This window comes from Corvus brachyrhynchos, unplaced genomic scaffold (genome assembly GCF_000691975.1).
Source record: "Corvus brachyrhynchos isolate BGI_N302 unplaced genomic scaffold, ASM69197v1 scaffold32, whole genome shotgun sequence".
NCBI classification, from domain to species: domain Eukaryota; kingdom Metazoa; phylum Chordata; class Aves; order Passeriformes; family Corvidae; genus Corvus; species Corvus brachyrhynchos.
Window position 1 is genome coordinate 743,894 of NW_008237919.1, and position 20,169 is coordinate 764,062.

A 20,169-nucleotide genomic window follows, 5' to 3' on the forward strand; every position below is an offset into this window, starting at 1 on the left:
AGGACATTGACTTACACGATTTCACTGGCTTTTTGCTCTGCCAAGGTCTTTCAACAAGATGGCTGACTCCAAAACTAGACTTAGAGATGCTGTAATTATAGCTGATGTTTTGATGTAATTCAAGACTTAAATAAAATATATGAGCAGTTAATTCATGCCGATAACTGCTTCACATCCCAGAGGTATTTATAGTTAGGGGTTGCAAGAGGCTTTTTTCTTTAAAATGAAACTGGCTTTGTTATAGACTTTGCTATGGATTTATTTCACCACACAGAAAGTGCAGCTTTTAGAAATCAATAAGGTATGATCATTTTTGGTGACACAGAAGTATGGTCTCTGACTCAGTGTAATAGGGCATGAGCTCTGTTTTTCTATTCAGGACAATGAAAAATAGAATGTACTGGAAAGCTGCATGAAAAAGCTTGATTAATGTTGGCATTATGGGAGAGGTAGCACCACAGCTGCAAATACCTTTTTAGTTGATCATTAGCCGTGTCTCATCTCGAATACCCACTGCTATAAAATGCTAAGAATTCTTTTCCATCATTAATCCAGGCTTCCTCTTATTGCCAAGCATTCTTTCTGATTGAGCCACAGTTTTAACCCTTTAAACACATCTGCATTCCAACCTCACAGCAATACATGAAAATTTGGATTCCATCTCTACAATCTTGGAAAAATTACTCGGTGCTTTAAACACTGACTGACCTTTATTTTACTGAGGTTGATAGTCAAATCACCTGCTCAAAGCCCAAGTGACTAGACCTTGACCTCATGACATACAGGGAGCTCAGATTACACTTACTAACTCATGGAATAAAAGTTTGGATTTCGCTTAGAACTAATCTACCAGCCTACAGTGCTGCTATAACAGAGATGCAAAAATGTTCTTTTTGGTCTATACAACTGTGTGATTTTCTCACACATCAGCCCAGTCCTTGAAATTCTATCTTACCCTTATCCAACATAATCCTGAAAAAAAAAGCAATTTGAAGACAGCTTCTACAGCAGGAAGAAGAGGCTACTTAGGACTCCAGTGTCGTTCTTATAAAGCTCTGGTTTTTATGGCTTGGGACTGAGCTGGTATGTGTGCAGCATAAATTTAATCTGCCATGGACACACCAACATACAGGGACTACTACCATGAAAATGGTTCAGTACTACAGAAGGATTTCCCTCTGCAAAAACTATAAAATCCTGAGGGGGTTGGGGGATGTCTTTTTTTGGAGGGAGGGGGAAGAGTGGATGTTGGATTTTTTAATTTACATTTTAATAATTAATTTATTAACCAAGCATTTCTCCAGAGCATAAGAGAAATGAAAGCTTATTTACATGCCTGCACTCAAGCAATTAGGAGTGAGGGAAGGTCTTGCACAGATAATTAACCAAAGGAGAACAAACAGGCATTAGCAGTAAATGGTCAGTGACTGCAATAGTAAGAAGTCACCAGAGGTGTTCTATAAGGTGTGTGTGCTGGGGTCCATTCTGTTCAATATACCCATAAATGAGTTAGAGAAGTGGTTGAGCAGTCCAGTGATAAAGTTTTCTGATGATATGAAGGTATTCAAGGTGGTTAGGATGAGGAAAGACTATGAAGGAAGGCAGAAGGACTTTACAAGACAGCATGCCAAGGCAATAAAATGGCAGGTGAAATACAACAAAGAAAATTAATTTAAAGCGGCATATGATAGTTATTAGCAGCAGCCAAAACCAACCTAATAAATACTTAGAAATTATTAGAAAATGATTAGGGAACAAATCAGAAAACACCACAATAACATATAAATTCATGGCTTGCCTGAAACTTAAAAACTCTGTGCAGTTCTAGTTGCCTCTTGGCAAAAAAATGTGTTAAAAAGGGAAAAAGCTCAGAGAAGGGAAACAAAGATGATCAAAAGTCTGTAATGAACAATGACTGAGTATGGTATATGTGGAATCTCTATGAAAAATGAATAGAGAATCATGAGTGGGTAGAGACTAACCATATACTCTCTTCTCCATCTACCTGAAAGGGGGTTGTAGCCAGCTGGAGTTGGTCTCTTCTCCCAAGTAACAAGCAATAGGACAAGAAGAAATGGCTTCAAATTGCACCAGGGGAGGTTTAGATTATGTGTTAGGGAACATTTCTTCACCAAAAAGGCTGTCAAGCATAGGAGCAAGCTGCCCAAGGAAGTGGTGGAGTCACCAACCCTTGACGTATCTAAAAGACATGTAGAAGCAGCACTTAAGGACATTGTTTAGTCGTGGACTTGGCAGTGTTAGGTTAATGGTTGGACTCGATACTAGAAGTCTTTTCAATCCTAAATGACTCTATTATTCCATGATTTTATTCTAATAAAAATTCTAAACACCACCAAAAGACAAAACAAAGACTTGGGTTCAAGGCAAACAAAAGAATATGACATCCTAGCAATATGTGATGACCTACAAGACTCCCTGCCAAAGGATGTGAATGCAAGAGAAATGCACATTCAAAGGCAAACTCCACAGGTACATGGAAAGAGCTAAACAGACAAAAATCAATAGCTCAGGAAATCCCCAGAAAGGAAAAGTTGGAGACTTGAAGCAGAGGTAGTAGCCATGTATGTCTGGGTCCCTAGGCATCCACTTGTCAATACTGCTGGAGACAGGGCACTGAACTAGATGAACCCTTCATTTAAATACATGTGGCTCTTCTGATGTCTTTGAGAATCACATTCAATATCAGTAACTATGACACCAGACATCCTTCTCAAAGCAAACACAGTATTTGTTTCTCTATTTAGAGAAAAACAAACAATTTTCTTCCAGCATAGCTCAGACTACTTCCACTAAGATAACAGCCAACAGTTAATTAATTAATGAATATATTAACATATTCTATATACTGGAAGTCAGTGATCACTTAGTTCCATGAACACTAAAACTATTAATTTAAATATTCTTTCATTGCCATCAGCTAGTACTAATGTTAAATATGAAGACTTGGGTCTAGGTTTGTCTGTGCATAATATGGCAAATTAAGACTGTAATAACTTGAGTTGAAAACCAGCATGCAACAGCTTCTTTTAAAAATCATTCTGATGCTCAGTTCTGCTAGTCAGCAGGATTGAATTACAAATGTTACTGTCTACATGTTGAAATATCTTCTGCAAAAATGAGAGGCCTTCTAAAAGGAATCCAATCTAAGTATCATATTGTTATTTTTTCCCTGGATGTCTGGCAGGTGTATGCCATTACCAAGCAGAGATAGGCTCAGGGTTAACTTTATTGTGCAATGCCTCAAATGCCCTGGGATATGCAGCATAGCCTTGCAAAGGGCACATATGTAGCCATCTAAATGCTGTATATCATTCTAATCCTTGCAGAATATAATGGATATCTTCTGAAGAGTGTAAGCTTTTCTACTCAAACTGAATATTAAAACATATGTGCTCTCGAAACAGTTTTTCAGCACCAGGTGTTAATTTTTATTTGGCTACATGGATTTTGCATTTTGCAGTGTTTGATACCTTTTTTCCCTGCAAGAATCAAGATACATTCTTTACCACAGAAAAAACTGCTGTCATAAATGTTAAAAGTTGAGCTATAGATATGGAAATGCTACTTATCAAGAGTTTGCCACAGTTTTCTGTTGGCTTAAAAATGAAAGATGGAAGGACTGCAGCTATTCACATTCCTACAAATGCTCATGTGCACAGTTTGCATTTAGCCTTAAATAGGTCAGACTGCCAGTATTGAGAAGCCAGATGAATTGCTGGGGCATTGAAACAGGACAGCAGTGGGCACTGAGGACAACATTTGCAATGACTCCATGGGCATCCCATCACTCTCTCCTCCTCCAGGCTCCGTAGGGTTTAAAGTCCATGCTCATATGTTTCTTGACCTTCTTGCACTTGCTTCAAATATAGCTTGCCACTTGCACGGGTGGGTTTTATTACAACTAAATTTGTCTAGAGGGACAGGAACTGGATCAAAAGGAGTTTGATAAATTCAAATGTGCATATGGCTTCTAGTACACTACGGTATAAACTGGATTTGACTGAGCACAGTGAAAGATGCAAAGCTCTGTATTTCTTTGCTCTGTGTCGACTCATTTTGCTGACAGGCACCATGGCTCTGAGTCTTGGTTCCTGGAGTGGTGAGGTCTTGGTGCTTTGCTGCTTGCAAGAGAGCAATGTTGAAGACTTGGCTCTCTTGCTGAATTCTGGGACAAGTTTTCCCAATCCTTGAATGCAGTTACAAATAAAAAGCAGATGTGACTTTTTTTCACTGATTTCTGTAGCATGCATTATGTTCCCTGGCATGTAGTCTATGAAAGCAGCTACAACACATGCTAAGTTCTCTCTTTTTGGGGAAATGAGATGTGTGTTAAAGTTTGGTCGTGGTGTTTGTTTTTAATCATAAGTATTCCTGGGAAATGAGTGTGATTATCAAGTGTCTGTCTGCTTGGATGTGAAAGACAACAGATTCGTGCTCAGTGTGTGAGAATTTCCCAAACCACTGATTTGTGAGTGCCCCATTCCCATACCTCATCAGGCAGAATCAAAGGCAACAAAATAAATGATAAGGCAGCAGGTTAAGGAAACCCCAAAAAGCTCTTTATCATTCAAAGCAGAATGAAATGATGAAATTCAATGTCACAGCATACCACTGTGACAAAACAAAAATAAATTTAAAAAACAATACACAAAACTGAGGATAAATAACTATTAAGGATAAGGATAAATAACTATTAAGGGCCAAATATGGGTGCAATTTCCAGCTCAGGGTATCTCTGGGTCACCAAGTACCCGAAGCTGGAGGGTACTGAGAAAGGTATGACTGTGTGCTTTTACTTGCCTCATTCCCCTCCCTTACCTATCTTAGCCCCTGCCAGAACTCTGCTCCTTGAACCTTTATTATAACTCCATACAACCTTTCTTAGCAAAATGTCTGGTTAAAAATACCAGGATATAATGGTTATTTAGAATAAGGCTTACTATTAATCTGTACTGTTTCATGTCTAACTAGTGCAGGGAGCCCCCAGGGAGGGCGAGTGGCCTGTTGTGTGATGTGCAGTACTCCAGCAAGGCCTATCTGTGCCATCATGCTTTGGTTTTTGTGCCCGAAGCCATTTTCTGTCCAGAATCTGTTCAGATATGGCAATGCATTACTATGTTTTGCTAATGCTTGGTTTTCAGCTAGCACTGGCTCATGTCCAGCCAGATGGGACAGGACTGCAGCCAGCATGTGGCTGATGGCACCTCAGAGTCTATGTATGCCCATGGGAAGACCCTTTCCTCACCTCCAGAAGCAACACGATGGATGTCCTACTGAACCATGAAGATGAGAGGGCCCATGGTGGGGTCTCTCATTCCACACTACAGCTGCCCCACTGTGCACTGAGTTTCACTGGCATAGTCAGAAGGATGAGGTGGCGCTGCTGCCAAAATTGCATCTGTAGAGAGTGGTTGCCCATTGCAGCTGTAAAATGTGTAGTGAAAATTTCTCTAGCCCCCTCTTCCTCAAGAAGGTCACCAACAAGCAGTGCATCTGCTGGGGTGCTATGTTGCTGAGGCCAGCTTCAAGTGTAGGGGGCACATGCACTATCCTGCTTCCAAACATAATCTCAGGCTGAGATCCAGCCTCTGCTACGTCAAGGGCATTGATCTCTTGTTCATTGTTATGGCCAGACCAAATGCGAGCTTTTAAGAATAAATCTTGTTAGACATTCCCATATCCCACACTTCCCAGGGCTACCACAAAGATTTCCTCTTCCTGAAGAACTCATTTCATCATCACTCATAAAACACTCTCTGAAGTAATAAAAACTTCAGGCAGAAAAGACCCAAAACACCTTGAAACCAAGCAAAAATAAAAGATATTTTATCTCAATGTATCATGGGGTGGAATTTTTTTTGACAAACTATAATTTCCCAAAATACTGGCTGGTAATGTAAGTGTCTTTTCCAGTTGTGAGTTGTATTCTCAGCGTAGTTTGGTTTGAACAGAATAAGGCTGTTTTACACCAGCTGAAAATCTGATTCCTCAGCTATAGCAGTGTGACTGGGTGCTGTTTTCTAATCAAATAACCACTGTGAAATACCTGATTCACTATGCACCCAACAGCTGTAGTTACAGTCTGTGTTCCCAGTCACAGTCTGAAAACAAGCACAATAAGAAAGGCCGAAACAGCTGCAACTTCTCAGCAGAAAAAAAAAAAAAAGAGAAGGGGAAAAAAAAAAGTTTGTTGTCAGGCTCCAGCTTAGGAAGGAAGTAAAGCCATTTTTCTTTTCTGTCTCATGCATGTCAGCTGTCTTAGAAAAATTATTACTGGTCTGTTTTGTAACAGAAACTCCACAATATTTAGTAAACTACACACTCCAATCTATTCATGGCCAAATACAGATTTGACATTTCTGAAGCAGCCAAAACATGCTCAGTATGTTAATGGGCTGCAGTACTTTTCAGGAGAGATCTGGAATTCACCTCATGGCCCTAATTATCCTCCTTAGAAGAACACATGCATCTTCTCTATTTGGACCATCCAGATTGATTTTATTTTAGTCCCAGATTTTGGCTGAAAAAAAAAAAAGCATTTAGTGAAGGAGCCTATATTTACTTTCCAGTATCAGTGCTTTCTAAAGCTGTTCTGGTGAATAATTCTATTTTATCGAACTAAAAGCAGAAAACAACAGGTAAGGATTCCTTGGTTGGATGAAAAATACCTGCTTCTGCACTCTGAATATTACTGGTTCTTTAGAAGACTTTTTTTAAATAAGTAAAATGTGGGCTATGTTCTGAGTTGGGTCATTAACAATTTTGATGCATAATTCTATAAGCTTTGGGGGAATCACTTGTAAAGTTAGGAACTACTCATTGTGATACATCTCTAAATACATCCAACCCCCAGAATCTGGTAGCCATCACCTACAGAAGGAAAAACCTACATGTTAAATCTGTTGAAGTTTACAGCTATGCTATGCTATAGTCATGTGGTAAAGAGATAAAAATAGATGGAGACAGAAATAGAGTTGGAGACAAGGGGAATATAGGAAGGTAGAAAACGATGAGCAGAAGAAAAGCAGAAGGAGATGGAAAGATGACAGGAAAGAGGAAAGAAAAGAAAGACAACATCAAGTGGTTGGCTGCTGATCAAGTGTAAGCAAGTATAATGGGGGTATATGAGAAACATTCTCAAATAAATTTCTCTCAGGTTCAGTAGCTTGCTGCTGCACCTACTGGCTTCCACAGCACAGGCTTTGAGCTCCAATTCAATTTAGATGACAAGATCACTAAGTTTTCAAGAGATCCTCCCCTACCCCCCTTAAATGTTTCATAACAACTATAAGAAACCCTAAATCAATGCAGCAAAAATGTAATTCAAATGTTCATTACTTTCACCAAGCTGTTGCTTATCTGGACACTTCAGGGTGCTGTTTTCAAAGACAGAGGTACTGTACTATTACTTCTTTTAATCTCATGGATGGCTGCTAGTACTGAAATTTATGTCAGAAACTAAATTGTCTAAATATGGTAAGGTTTGGTATTTCAGAGAAGATACAAAATGAAAGGGTTGAGCCGATTTTCTAAATTTAGAAATCTATATATGAATATTTTTTTCTTTTGCTTTTAAATAGTTGGCATGATAACATGTTCTCAAGATACTAACACAATACAACCAGTTTTAAAACAGGTTCCCTGATAGGTAGAATTTCGTAACTAATTTTCTCTGAAAGCATACCTGTGTCTGAAGTCAGCTTTAAATACCTACAAGTTACAAGGAGATTGCACGGGAAAATTCAATATTTGCTTGTACAAAGACCTAAAAATATGAGTGCAAATGACTGTGCAAAAGTGAGATGCATAATAAGTGAAGAGCTGAGGATCCTTTGCAATATGTTCCAACAGATTTCTGAATGAAACTACATTACATTTCATCGCTAAAAATGTGTGGAAATCTTTGGGGAAATCTTTTTGATAAATTAGGCCATTGTTAGATTATCCTGATTTTTTAACCCATTTTACTTCAGTAATGGTCATATAATAGCTTAATTTTTAATGATCGAATTCTCATTGCAGTTAATAGCTATATTTCCATAGAAACACTACAAATCTGTTTTAGTTGGGCATTTCCTAATGAACATGTTTGAAAGCACTTCCTAGATTACTATTAGAGAAAAAAAAAAGTAAGAGAACATTAAATTCTGCAAAAATCTGTGTCTGATCTATCCTATAGATCTGGTATCCCTTCCAAAATAATTTAAAGACAAAACAAATACTAACCTTTTAGTTGAAGGTAGTATCATTAAAGCTAGTCAGTATGCTTATTCTCCTGCTAGTTGCACCCAACCCTCAAAGAAAGAGATCCTATTTAGTACAATATGAGCCCAATGCTGACTTCCCCCTGTAGCTGAAGCCAGTCTGATTCAATGATGAGAATATTTCTGCTAATGGCCATGTGCAGTTTGCACAATAGCCTTTTCTTTTGATCTGTAACTGAACCTGGAATGGGAAATGTATTCTGGAAATATTTAATTGTTCCGTGAGTTGGGCAAACATCTGAATGAAGTGTGTGCTGCAGGATTTGAATGAATAATTTAAAGAACATTATAAATAAAAATAATGCTCCCTTGTGCTTTCTACCAAACCTTCCTAAAAGCTTTGTGACAGCCCAGAAGAAATGCTGGGAATAAGAGAGTAGTTGTTATTAATTGTATTTTGTAGATAAGGAAATTACTTCAGAAAGGTTAAACAAATTGCTCATGTTCGCTGTGTGAATCAGTATCTGCTTTCAAGAACAGAGCGCAGTTTGGGCCCATGCTCGGTGTGTAGCTCTTAGCATTTGCCTTTCCTGCACAGAAGACAGACTGCATCTTAAAGTTATCAAGATCATCATAGGATGTTAAGGTAAAACTGGCAGCGTTGGCATTGAAAGTTTTGTTACAATTTTTTTGGGAGGGGAAAAGAGAAACATGGTTTTCCCCAAGTTTTCATCTGTCCTTTGTGGCAAATCACTTTGATCTCCTTGCCTGTAGAAGCATTACAGAATTTGCATTATGCAGCTGGTTCCATGTCCAGTCTGTGCAGAAGAGTGGAAGTATGGATTCCCTTTATCCAGACAGGGTGCGTATACTGAGGACAATATATAACCCTACACACTGCTTGCAGCAAAAAAATGAGGGGAAGGGAGAGAAGAAAGGAAAGGCTTGTTTCCATTAAAGGCTACATGTCCCCACATATTTTCTAATGGAAGGTATGGGAAATGGGAAAAACTGGAATGGCACAGCAACTGATGGTCTTCTCACAAGGTTTCAGCTAACGATGGCTGTGGGACAATAATACTAACTTTGGTGACTCTCTATAGCATACAGAGCAAAAAGTCCAGAAGACTGCCAATACTTCAGGAAGCTTTCTAGGAGACAAATAGTATTGGCAAATTGAAATAACACAAGTCCTTGACTGCAAGAAGGATCCAGGCTGAGATGCATGTCCAGGCTGGACTCTGTGGCAGCTGGAGAAGCCAAGCTCTCCAAGGAAGTTACTGCAGGATGACAGTGGTTGAAATAAGATGGGTGAATTCAAAGTATTTTGTCTTTGTTCTTCTGGTATTTGATTTTGACTGGCAAGATTTTAAAGACTGTTGCCTCTATGCATTATATTTATTTCATTAGTCACCTACAAAGAAGACAAGTAGTATAATCTACCTGTCTAGATTAGTTATGTACTCAGTGGAGGGAGACAGACTACTCAGGAGGGTGATTTATCACTTTTTTATGGAAAACCTCTTTTAGGACAGGAAGAACTGTAATCCAAAAGAACAGAGTGAGATAGGGGTGAGCAAGAGCCTGAAAATCTAATACACATTCAGAGAAACTTGAAAGTAGGTGGAGAAGGAGCTAATCTCAGTTCTACAGCTGTGAGTCATAGGCTATGGGTACACGAGCAAGGAATTTGGTGCCAGAGGAGTGGATCAGTATATAGAAACAACTAATGCTGAGGCTCCTGCTTCTACATTATAAACTGTCTTGGCATTTTACATTGAATAGATTTAATCTTATCCTCTAGCATAAATCACCATACAAAGTGTACTTTTGAAGCTGTTTGAATAATCAGTCACTGTTTTAGACCTTTCTGCCCCAGAAGGGATTGGAGCCTATTCGATGTCTATGCAAGACAGTGCTTTCAGTTTAGTTTTCTTTGAAAGAGCTCTTGTTTGTATGGACCAAAACAGTTCTGTAAACAAAGCCAGCTGGAGATCATGATAGAATTTGCTCCTCAACCACTATTCCAAACCACAAACTCCAGGTAAACACTTAAAATGCTGAATGCTCTATTAGACATTTCATTTATATTCCAGAAGCTGTATTCTATTTGGTAATTTCAATTTTCTAATCCCCTTTTAAACTGGGGTAATAATGCTTCTCCCTTTTCACCATCCTGCTAAACTCCGGTGGTTTTTTTTATTGTGAAGTTATTGTAGTAATATGGTAATATTTACCTGCATGAAGCGGCCCTCTGAAGTTCCCAGATTAGCAATGGTAAGGTTCCCTTTGGTGAAGACAGATATCGAAGTTAACAGGACACTGTTGAACTGGCCCATGAACAAGTCAACCCGCTGCAGCGGAGTCGTAACTTCTAAGCGATATTCATCATCTTGTGCTCTGCAGTATGAAGCATTTCTTGAAAAAGCCTGTTTGAAAATGAAGTACAGATGAGTAGTCTTTATGAGTAGCAATAGATCTTTGTCAGAATGAAGTCATTTAGCACAAATGCATTCGACCAAAAGTATTTTAAAATGTTTCAAACTTAATTGCTTCATCAGTTATGATGTTCCATGAGGAAGGCAACAAGTTCTTAATGTTAAGGGAATGTTTCTTTTAACTTTTTAAATCATGTCTGCAGGAATAAGACATAGGGTCTTTATTTAATTAGATGATATGGGTATAAGCGCATATATCAAGGTATCCTTTCTCATAGTGACTTCCTTAATGCTGCTTCTCCAAGAGTCTGAGAATTCTTGTACTGCAGAGCCTGCCCAGTGACACACCTACTTCTAAAACAGCTTCCCAGAAAAAGATTCTCTAACAGCAATGTGATTTTTTATATTAAAATAACAATTTCCAATATTCTTCTTTGATTTTCACCACCTTTTTCAGAGATAAAGTGGAGAAAAAGAGGAAAAAAAGGGAGATAAGTTAGGAAAAATATGTTTCTGATTGTATGTTTAAATGAAACTGTGGGGAATCCAGATTTTGATAATTACTCAGATTATTGTATTGATCATATATGGTTCATGCACTATTTCATCTGATCTCTATGTGACTTGAATGTACTAAAATAATAGCTGCATTTGCAGGATTTTCTCTTTCATTTTGGGAATAGAGATTACATGTTTTTAATTTTCATTGGAAAAAGTCTTGAACAATACACTTTAAACTACCTCTGAAGAAGAATATAACCTCCTAACAATTAAATAGTCATCTAGTAACTGATAATTTCATTATTATTGATACTACATCATCTGTTTTGGGGACATTGTATAAAGATAATAACCAGGACTCACTTAAAGGATCTTTAACCAGTTTAAATTTGGAAGTCATGTAGCATATTCCCACTTTGACATACTTTATGAATAAACATTTAGGAAGATTATTAAGAATCTTATGGTGGTTCCTTCTGTTGAAATCAATAGTGAGCTTAATTTCTCCTATTTTTTTATTGATTTGTTTTTTGTCTCAAACAGGTTTAAAAAAATCTTTTAAGACAGTCAAGCGTCTTTTTACTAAGTCAAATAGATCTGCATCATACCCTTAAAGAGCATGTAGGAGTAAAATTTTATTGTCTTCTTTTCTAGATTTAGATGTCTTTCCTCAAAGTATGAAAAAGAAAGCAATGACTGAAGAATTTCTTGTTGGCCTAACTCTGGTGAATTCCAGACTGAAACCCAAGGCATTGAAAATACTATCAACAAAATGTTCAGCCTAGTAGCTCAGTCCTTTGCAGTTGAATTGTGATGTTTCTGAGCTGAGCCCAGCAACAGCACTTGCAGGTGAGGTTTACTGTGGTCCCTAGGAGTTGCAGTCAGCACTGATGCCAGCTTTTCTGAAGGTGCCCTGTCAATTTACTGTGCCATTTAGGTGAGAGACTGCATCAGACCAAATAAGCAGTTGAAATCTCTGTGCAGTGCCTTAATGATAGAGAAAAATGGCTTCCAAATTAGATCTGGTACAGCAGTGACTTAATAGTTTGGTTATCCACATACTAAAGGGTTTACTGTATTAGTTTTCTTATTAACTGTTAATATACAATGCATTTTGTTCTGCAGGAACTGAACTAATACTTTGAACTAGGAACACTGAACATACTTTAAGTATTTTTTAACCCAGTGTTTGAATGGGTTAAATCATCAATGGGCAAATTTAGCTTTTCTTTGTTTTGGCCATCAAACAAGTTAAAAGCTGTATTCTTTTGCACTCATATCCTACCAAGTCTAAAAGTATTTCTGAAACATCTGTGCAGATTACTCATACAATGAGTATGAATAGTTCAAGTGCAGAAAGATGTACAGTTTTCATGCTTTTTGAAATAAGGCAGATTTCTGATTTTACCCTCCCCCAACCTGGGATCTTTGCTCTTTCCTGTAACTGCTTTTTTCCATAAGCAAAGACTTTGGAAAGAGATGTTTCAGTGCTAAGATTAAAGTACTTCCTCCTACATAGTCATTTCAGCACAATTCAAACATCCTAACATGCTGCCTCATGAAACCCTGTTCAAGCTCTTTGGAAAAAGTGGCTAGATTTTCCTGCTTGCCCTGACACCTTTCTTAGCTTCTCCAAAGTCAGCTCAGCCACAAAGTCAGCTCAGCCTTCCTCAGAGATGCCATAATTTTGTCTGTCTGCTGAAGAACCTGGAGATTGTTACACGTACGGTTCTTAAAAAACCTGGTGCTTCATGGATTAACCATAATGTAGGGTTGGCTGTTCGAGAAATAGGAAGGCTTTGATCTTTGAGTAGAAATGCAGAGATTAAAAGGCTACTTAGAAAACTAAAGGAAGATTGATAACAGGGAAAACTTTGGCAAAGAAGCTGCTTTAAATTAACACTTTTAAGCCAGATTCACTCTCTCTCTCTCTCCTTCCCCTCCTCCCTCCCAGAATACACATAACTATCTATTTGGCTGTCAATGTGGAAAAATAACTGATGTCAGATGATGCACTCAGGATATTATGCCAAGTTCCACTGAGAAATCACACAACTATTGAAATGGATGATTAGAGCACGTGTAAGTGCTTGGGTTCAGCTACATTGCTTCTCTTGTAGGACAAGAGGTGCCAATTGTGCCTGTGATTCATAGAGAGGCCTTTGTTAATGTTAAGCTGGCACAGGTGTGCCGCTGGAATGCCGTGAGGTGTGAGCAAGCCCTGCCTTACAGATGTGTCCAGAAGGCTAGAAGATAATTAATGTTATCTTATTTGTTCATACGGGAAGTTGTGGTGTTTTGGAATTTACCCTTGATTTGGTCCACAGAAAACAAACATGCCAAAAAAGTCTCTAGACATCACTGAGCTGAGCTATCAGGAGCTGTCACTGTCTGAAATATTTTTTTCGTGGTCACTGAATATGACATATAAACCATCAGTTAGCTGCAAAACAGAGTTGCACATTTGAAGCCAAAAGTGAAAAGCGGGGAGGAATTCTTACAGAAATGAATGAAAATCTCAGAAAAATACCTGATTAGGTCAGTGTCAGAAAAATGATCCAAAAGCCTAGTCTCTAGTCTAAATACTATACTCAGGGAAAAAAAATCCAAATATATTTTTGTCAACTTTTCTCTAATTTTCAGTGACTGCAAATTGGAGAAACGCTCCTCCAGGCTCTTCTAGAGCTGGTCAAAACCTGCTCTTCTTAGCTAAGTGAGGTGCTCATATAGAAAGTGATATTATGTATAATGTCTTGAATAAACTGGTAATCAATGACTTAATCACTGCAGAACATTTAATACTGTCTTATGAGCCACTTGGAAGACATCATTAAAATTAAATTTTAATTTGACAAATTGGAGAAATGGTCTGAAAGTAACTAGGTGATATTTCCTAGGGTCAATCACAAAATACTGCCGTTACAAAGTAAAGTTCAAATTAAAGTAGGAATATGCATGAGTTTTTGTGGTGGCTGGTTAGCCTGTGGCACAAGGGACACAGAGAGCTCTTGGTAAGATGGTCTCTGATGCCAGAGACTCAGTGGTCATGGTGAGGGAAAGAAGCCTCTCCTAGAATGCCATGTTCTGTTATGGTAATCAACCCCAGTTCTGTGTCCATGGTTGGATGTTGGCTCTTGCCCTTCACCACTCCCCCAGAGCTTCCCCATTGGTCCCCGTTCCCTAGTCCCGCCTCTTCCCCGCCCCCGGATAAAACCCTGAGTTCGCCATTGTTCTCGTCTTTTGCCTCTGAGCCTTCGGCAGTGTAGAGGTAGTCAATGCTCCTGTTGGAACACACGCAAAGAACCTTCCTGCCTCTTTTGCCACTGACTTTATACTGAAGCTAGCTGTGCGTTTGTGTGTGCATGCGTGTGAGCCACAGAGCTGGACAGAGACTGTAATAAGTTTTATTTCCTGCTGGTTTGTTCATATGACTTTTAACTTGTTGGCTGTAAAGAATCAAAATCGTAAATATCAGCTTTTGTTTTCTGCTGTGAATTCTGGGATTCTCCCTCAAGAGAAGTGGTCACCTACAAGAGCCAACAGCATTTCTCCTTTCATAGAATCAAAGAATCCTTTAGGTTGGAAACAACCCTTAAGATCTGTGGCATAACATGGCGTAGGGAGAAATAAGCTATTGTTAAATGACCTGGATCCAGATGTCTGCAAATGGCAAAAATCCTTTTTCAAAGAAACTACTGTGGAGTGAATGAATAGATGATTCTACATAAAAAATTGGTTCCCAAGACCATTAAAACCTAATAGAGTGTCTAAGTTCCTTTTCTGTTGTTGAAGTCCGTGAAATTAAGATGAATAATCAAACTACAGTTTTTAGAGTGGGTCCTATTAGAATCAAACACATAATGATGAAGAATTTACATGTACAGCAGACTCTGAACAGGAAGAGTAACCATGAGGAACACAGAAGAACCTTATCATATTTCTCTAAATATTTCCATGTATTTTTAGCCAATATAGCTTTGCTGTTCTTGATACACTTGAATTTTCTGGGTAGTTTGCATTATTACTCTTCAGGTGAGAAGTGCATTTGATCATGGCTTCTCTCCATTGAAAGCCAAGAATGTAATTCTGTCCCAAATAATTCAGTGAAGCCAGGTTGTTGTCTGAGGATGTGAGTGATTTCATCATCATCATGGTAATGATGATTCTTGTAATCCTATGGAAGGGAAAGATGAATCATATTGTAGGGCTCACTTTTACCAGTGGAAGCCAATTCATGTGCTAAACAGTTCCCATAGAAGCAGAGCCACTGTGCCTCTGGTTTCTTCTTGACCAGTGAACAACACCTTGAGGGTGTGTAGGTGCTGTGAACTCAGTCCAGTGTTCATGCAGGATGGAACATGTCTGGGACAGGGGACTGGGTTCTCTGTTTCTAAGAACTTCTGCTGAGGCAATGAAGCTTTACTCTAAAAGGTAGAAGAGTTTTTTTCCTCTTTTTGTTTTAAACAAAGAATTGTTTCCCTCTTCTTCATTCCTCCTCTTCCCAATACTCCTCATGTATTTGAAAGCAATTCAAAGATTTTTATATGAAATACAGAGAAGGCATGTCCCTTTCTTAGAATAAAATGTTTAAAATAACTCCATCAGTGTAAAATTTTACACAGTATCATTTCACTAACTCTTAATACTTGTTGCTTTGATCTACTTCACCACTAAAATGAGATGGGGGAAGGAAGTCACTGAACTGATGCTCCACTTAAAGTAATAGGTAAAAAAACATCAACATGTTAAATGTAATTAGTTAATACAAATTAAGATGATTTCATGTTCTTTTGTCAAGATCATTCAAAGAGTTATTTGCTTTTGTCATTGAACAGTACTGCATTAGTTCTCATAATCTGGTTAGTGCATTAGCACTAAGTAAATCCTATTGATTCAGCAGACAAAATGGACCTAAGTAATCTTTGCATTTTGCTGATTTCCCTTATATTAATTTAGCATTTAACTCAGTATACAGATTATCAAAGAAGAGGTGTTGACTAATTACACATTTTTAAGAAATAAAGTAATGCATTGGAGATATTGTGCTGATGAAAGCAGTTTTGCTGTACATTTGTAGTGTCTATCAGGTGCATTTTTCATAGAAGTCCTTATTAACATGGAAGCTGTGGTGAAGTAGAAAAGCTGGGAATTCCACCTAGACCAGTTATCCAAAGATAACGCTGAGTGTGGGGACTCTTATTCCAACAAAACATTGCACAACAACTGCATGCCTAGCCAAAACAGTGGTGCAAGACGTGTGGGACAGAAAGAAGTCCAGAAACTAGAAGAAAATCATGCAATTTGCCCTAATTTCCACAGGCTGTGTACAAAAGCGGGTGACATCCGCTTCAAGAAAATTAAGCTCTCATTATCACTGCCTGCAATATCACTTCTCTAGCATTTCTTTGGTTTCTCACACCCTGTAGACAGTGCAAGTAATAATTTCTTGTGACTTACACTTGCTTTCTGAACCATTTATGCCATGGATCTTCCTCCTCAGCATTATTATTATTTTTTAATTTACTGTGGGATTTGATTCTGGTTTTACTTGTATGTTTGGAAATGAGGAGTAATTCCACTCTGATGCAAAAGCTGTGTGAGATCAGAAACCCACATGCCACCTAGAAAGTTTGAGTAACACAGCTCTCTCCTGGATAATAATTACCTACTCTTGCTTTAGTGAGCAATAATGATGGCCAGATGTGGTCCTGAGTCAGAATAAATAGAATAAGTAGAAAACTGCTGAGGTAAGGTGGGTGCTGAGTGAGCTGAAAGGCAGATGTCTGCTTTGTCAAGACTTATGTGTGTCTCCGTTTTTTGGCAGCAGAACATAAGGAAAATTCATTGCTTGCTTAGATGTGTCAACCACCTACCAAAGCCAGGTGTGATGAATCCAGGACTCAGATCTGCATACAGTGCACTGCATAATCAGCTTCTCTTTCTCTGGAACTTGGAATTGTGCTTAAAGAAATCCAAGCAGATCTTTCAGAAAGGGCTGATATGGTCCCATTGCAGAATAGTCATCATCAGAGTTGATGTGAACTTAATCTGGGATTAAGGAGTCTTAGAATTTGGTCTGAACCCAGGAAAAGAGGCTCAGATTTGAATATTATATATCTTTAGGGAGTGTCCTTAGCACTACATAACTACTAGCATATATTTTGGACATCTCTTTTTTTGGGACTGTAAAATTTTTCTAGTTTGCAGGGCTACGTAGGATAAGAAAATTATTCTTTGTCCAGTTCTAGTCTTTGGATTTATTTAAGGGGCTTCAGAAACTGAGACATAAAAGCCACATGACCAGATATCCATTTTAACAAAATAAAAATTACTTTCTGCCTGAAATTATTTCTGTGCAATTACAGAGAAAAGCAGCAGAGTCACTTTTCCACACTAATAACCAATAGGGAGCCCAGCCTTCAGTGGAAGAATTTGATTAAAAAGTCTGGAAATGGAACACTATTAGTGACTCTGGCTGATAAATCTGTGTCTGTTGCAGAAAATGGTAGTTTAATGGATACCACTTTTTCACAGAGAAATCCACCTTTCATCAAGAAGATGATAAAATGCCAAGCAGCAGCACTGGGAAGAAAGCAAAGACAGGTCTCTAACAGGACATCAGAAGGAAAACTGTAGTTTTGGCAGCAGTTGGTGACTAAGAGGTTAGTCCCCAAACTCCATAGCTCCTGGGGCTCGGAAGAGTCTGCAAAGATATCTACTGCTAGGGGTGGTGTGGTACTCTCCAAAAAAACTCCCTGACCTGCCTTTTTCCTTGCCTTGTCTTTTTCTCAGGAACTCCCTCATGAGGGTGTCCATGTGGCCAGTCCCAGAGATGAAACAGCCCTTACTGCTGTAGCCAGGTGTTTGCTAAATCCAGCCCAGCCTGAGATAACCTTACCCAGACCCACACCTATGCTCATACCACACCCCTACACACTCATACCTGTGTCTCTACCCATGCAGTTTAACTGGAGTCCAGACTCTCCCTGCAATCCCTTCTGCCAGGCTGTTTGCCCCAGTCAAGTTTTCCCTGGCCAGGTGGGTAGGTGGCCATGTAGCTAATGGCCATGTAGCAGGGTGAGCACACCCTGCCTTGCACTCCACTGGTACAGGCACAGCGGAGACCCTCGGTACTGCCAGGACTTACGGCAGACAGGCAGCGAGGGCAGGACAGGAACGTGGATGCAGCCTATCCCCTTATTACTAGGGTTTAAGCGTATCTTAAAGGATGCCAGTGCACTCTGCCCATCATTCTGCCCTCATTTATTGTCCTGAGATGTCAGAACCCCATAGAGGAACTTGCATACGGATGGGAACAGATTTTGTGCCCAGGCAGATTACTGTATGCCATCTGATATAGCATTTCCAGAGGAATAAATGACTGAACTAATCTAACGGATTCTGGTGCCTGACTTTTAGGGAAAATATTCAGTCACGTTCTACTCACAATATAAAAACACCTTCATGCTGTGAGATGATCTAAATAATTTACAACAACCCATTTTAATCAGAGATATGTGGTGTTATTTTTAAACCTGCCAAAATTTTAAGCCAAATGGTATGGGATATTACAGTTACAGGGCCTCAAAAGAGTTATTTATCTCTGTTTATTTTATTAAATATTCTTAGACACAGCCTTAAGATGACAGATCAATAAGTGCTTTTGTGGTTTCCTGATAGAAGGCAGCAATTATTTTCTTCCATTACAATATAAGCATAACCTAATTTTACTCATCTATCATGTGTGTAATGGTAATAAAGAAGCATCACCATGTGTTTATTTTACTCTCACTTTATCTTTTGTTTTGGTGATCTTCTGTTTTCCTTTCAGGTTTTCCAATAGTTTGTGCCTTTCATTTAAGAGGAGTTGTTACCAGTTTATCTTGCTTTGTGACACTTGCTGGGAACATGGTGGCAAAAGCCTGTCTGTGGTTTCTCTTTTCCTGTAAGGCCTAAGTATTTTAAGCTTTCACCTGAATTTACCTGTAAAAAAAAGAAGACATAAGATCTTTACAGAGCTGAATTTGGATTTCATTTTTAGAGGTGCTTTATCACATAAGTCCATAATGATTGAAGTCAGGTAATTTGGCTTACACTTTTTTAGCACATAAGAGATGCAGAAAGGCCAAACAAAGCCTGTAAGATCATGATCTATCTAATGACAACTGAAATGTATAGTTGAGATTGTCAAGGCTAAAATCAGCTCATTTTTCTCACTTGAAAAATAATATTTAATCCATGGTAAAGATGCACACTAATGGACTGTGTCTGCAAATGAAGTAAGCAGCATTTGTCTCCTCATCTAAACACACTTCTGCTTTGAGGATACCACACTGGGGCTGATAATGACTAACTGACCAAATAAACTCTGCTTAAAGGCTACATCCAGTTTTCTCTTTGTTGTGGGAGATTCCTGAACAGTGATTCAAAACCCCCTACAGCAGCTACCTCTCAGATATCTTTGTCCTGACTCGACCAATAAAACCTCCTTACTATTACTCCCATTTTTTCTTTTAATTCAAAGCCAGTTCTGTTTCCATCTTGCTGTCATTTAAGTGTCAGCCAGCTTTTCACTGAAGGGAATTATTACGCAGCACTAACTAGTCACAGCTCTGCTGCAGTACATCTGACATCAATCAGATGCTACATCGGATTCACTTCTCCTAACCCTGACTTCAGTGAGCCCAGGTTTTGGCTTAATATGTATTACACTTAAACACAACTGGAAATGTTTTATTTCAATTTGATGAAGTTTTCCATGAGCACTGGAGTAAGTGAAGCACAGTTGTGTCTGGATTTATATCTCGTGGTTGGTTGACTTTGCTCTTCAACTAAGCTCTGATGGAGACTTTTTTTCCATGGAGCAATACCTTCTTCAGTCCTTGTGAGTCCTTCTGATGTTTATAAAGGGACTCCTAAAATTTCATCAGTTTCCATAGCCTGAGCCTATGTGGGATCTGTCTCTGGATTCACACTTGAATTCACATCTTTTAAGATTTCTTACT

General features: G+C 38.6%; 1 protein-coding gene across 2 annotated transcripts in view; it reads right to left on the reverse strand.

Annotated features, from left to right (window-relative positions):
* MET (MET proto-oncogene, receptor tyrosine kinase) overlaps positions 1-20,169 on the reverse strand; it is an 86,629-nt gene that overhangs the window by 42,992 nt on the left and 23,468 nt on the right. For both annotated transcript variants that reach the window (XM_017733082.1, XM_017733081.1), the window contains exon 3: positions 10,463-10,654. In XM_017733082.1, coding sequence (XP_017588571.1) covers positions 10,463-10,654 — 192 coding nt within the window. The remainder of the gene's footprint in view (positions 1-10,462; positions 10,655-20,169) is intronic.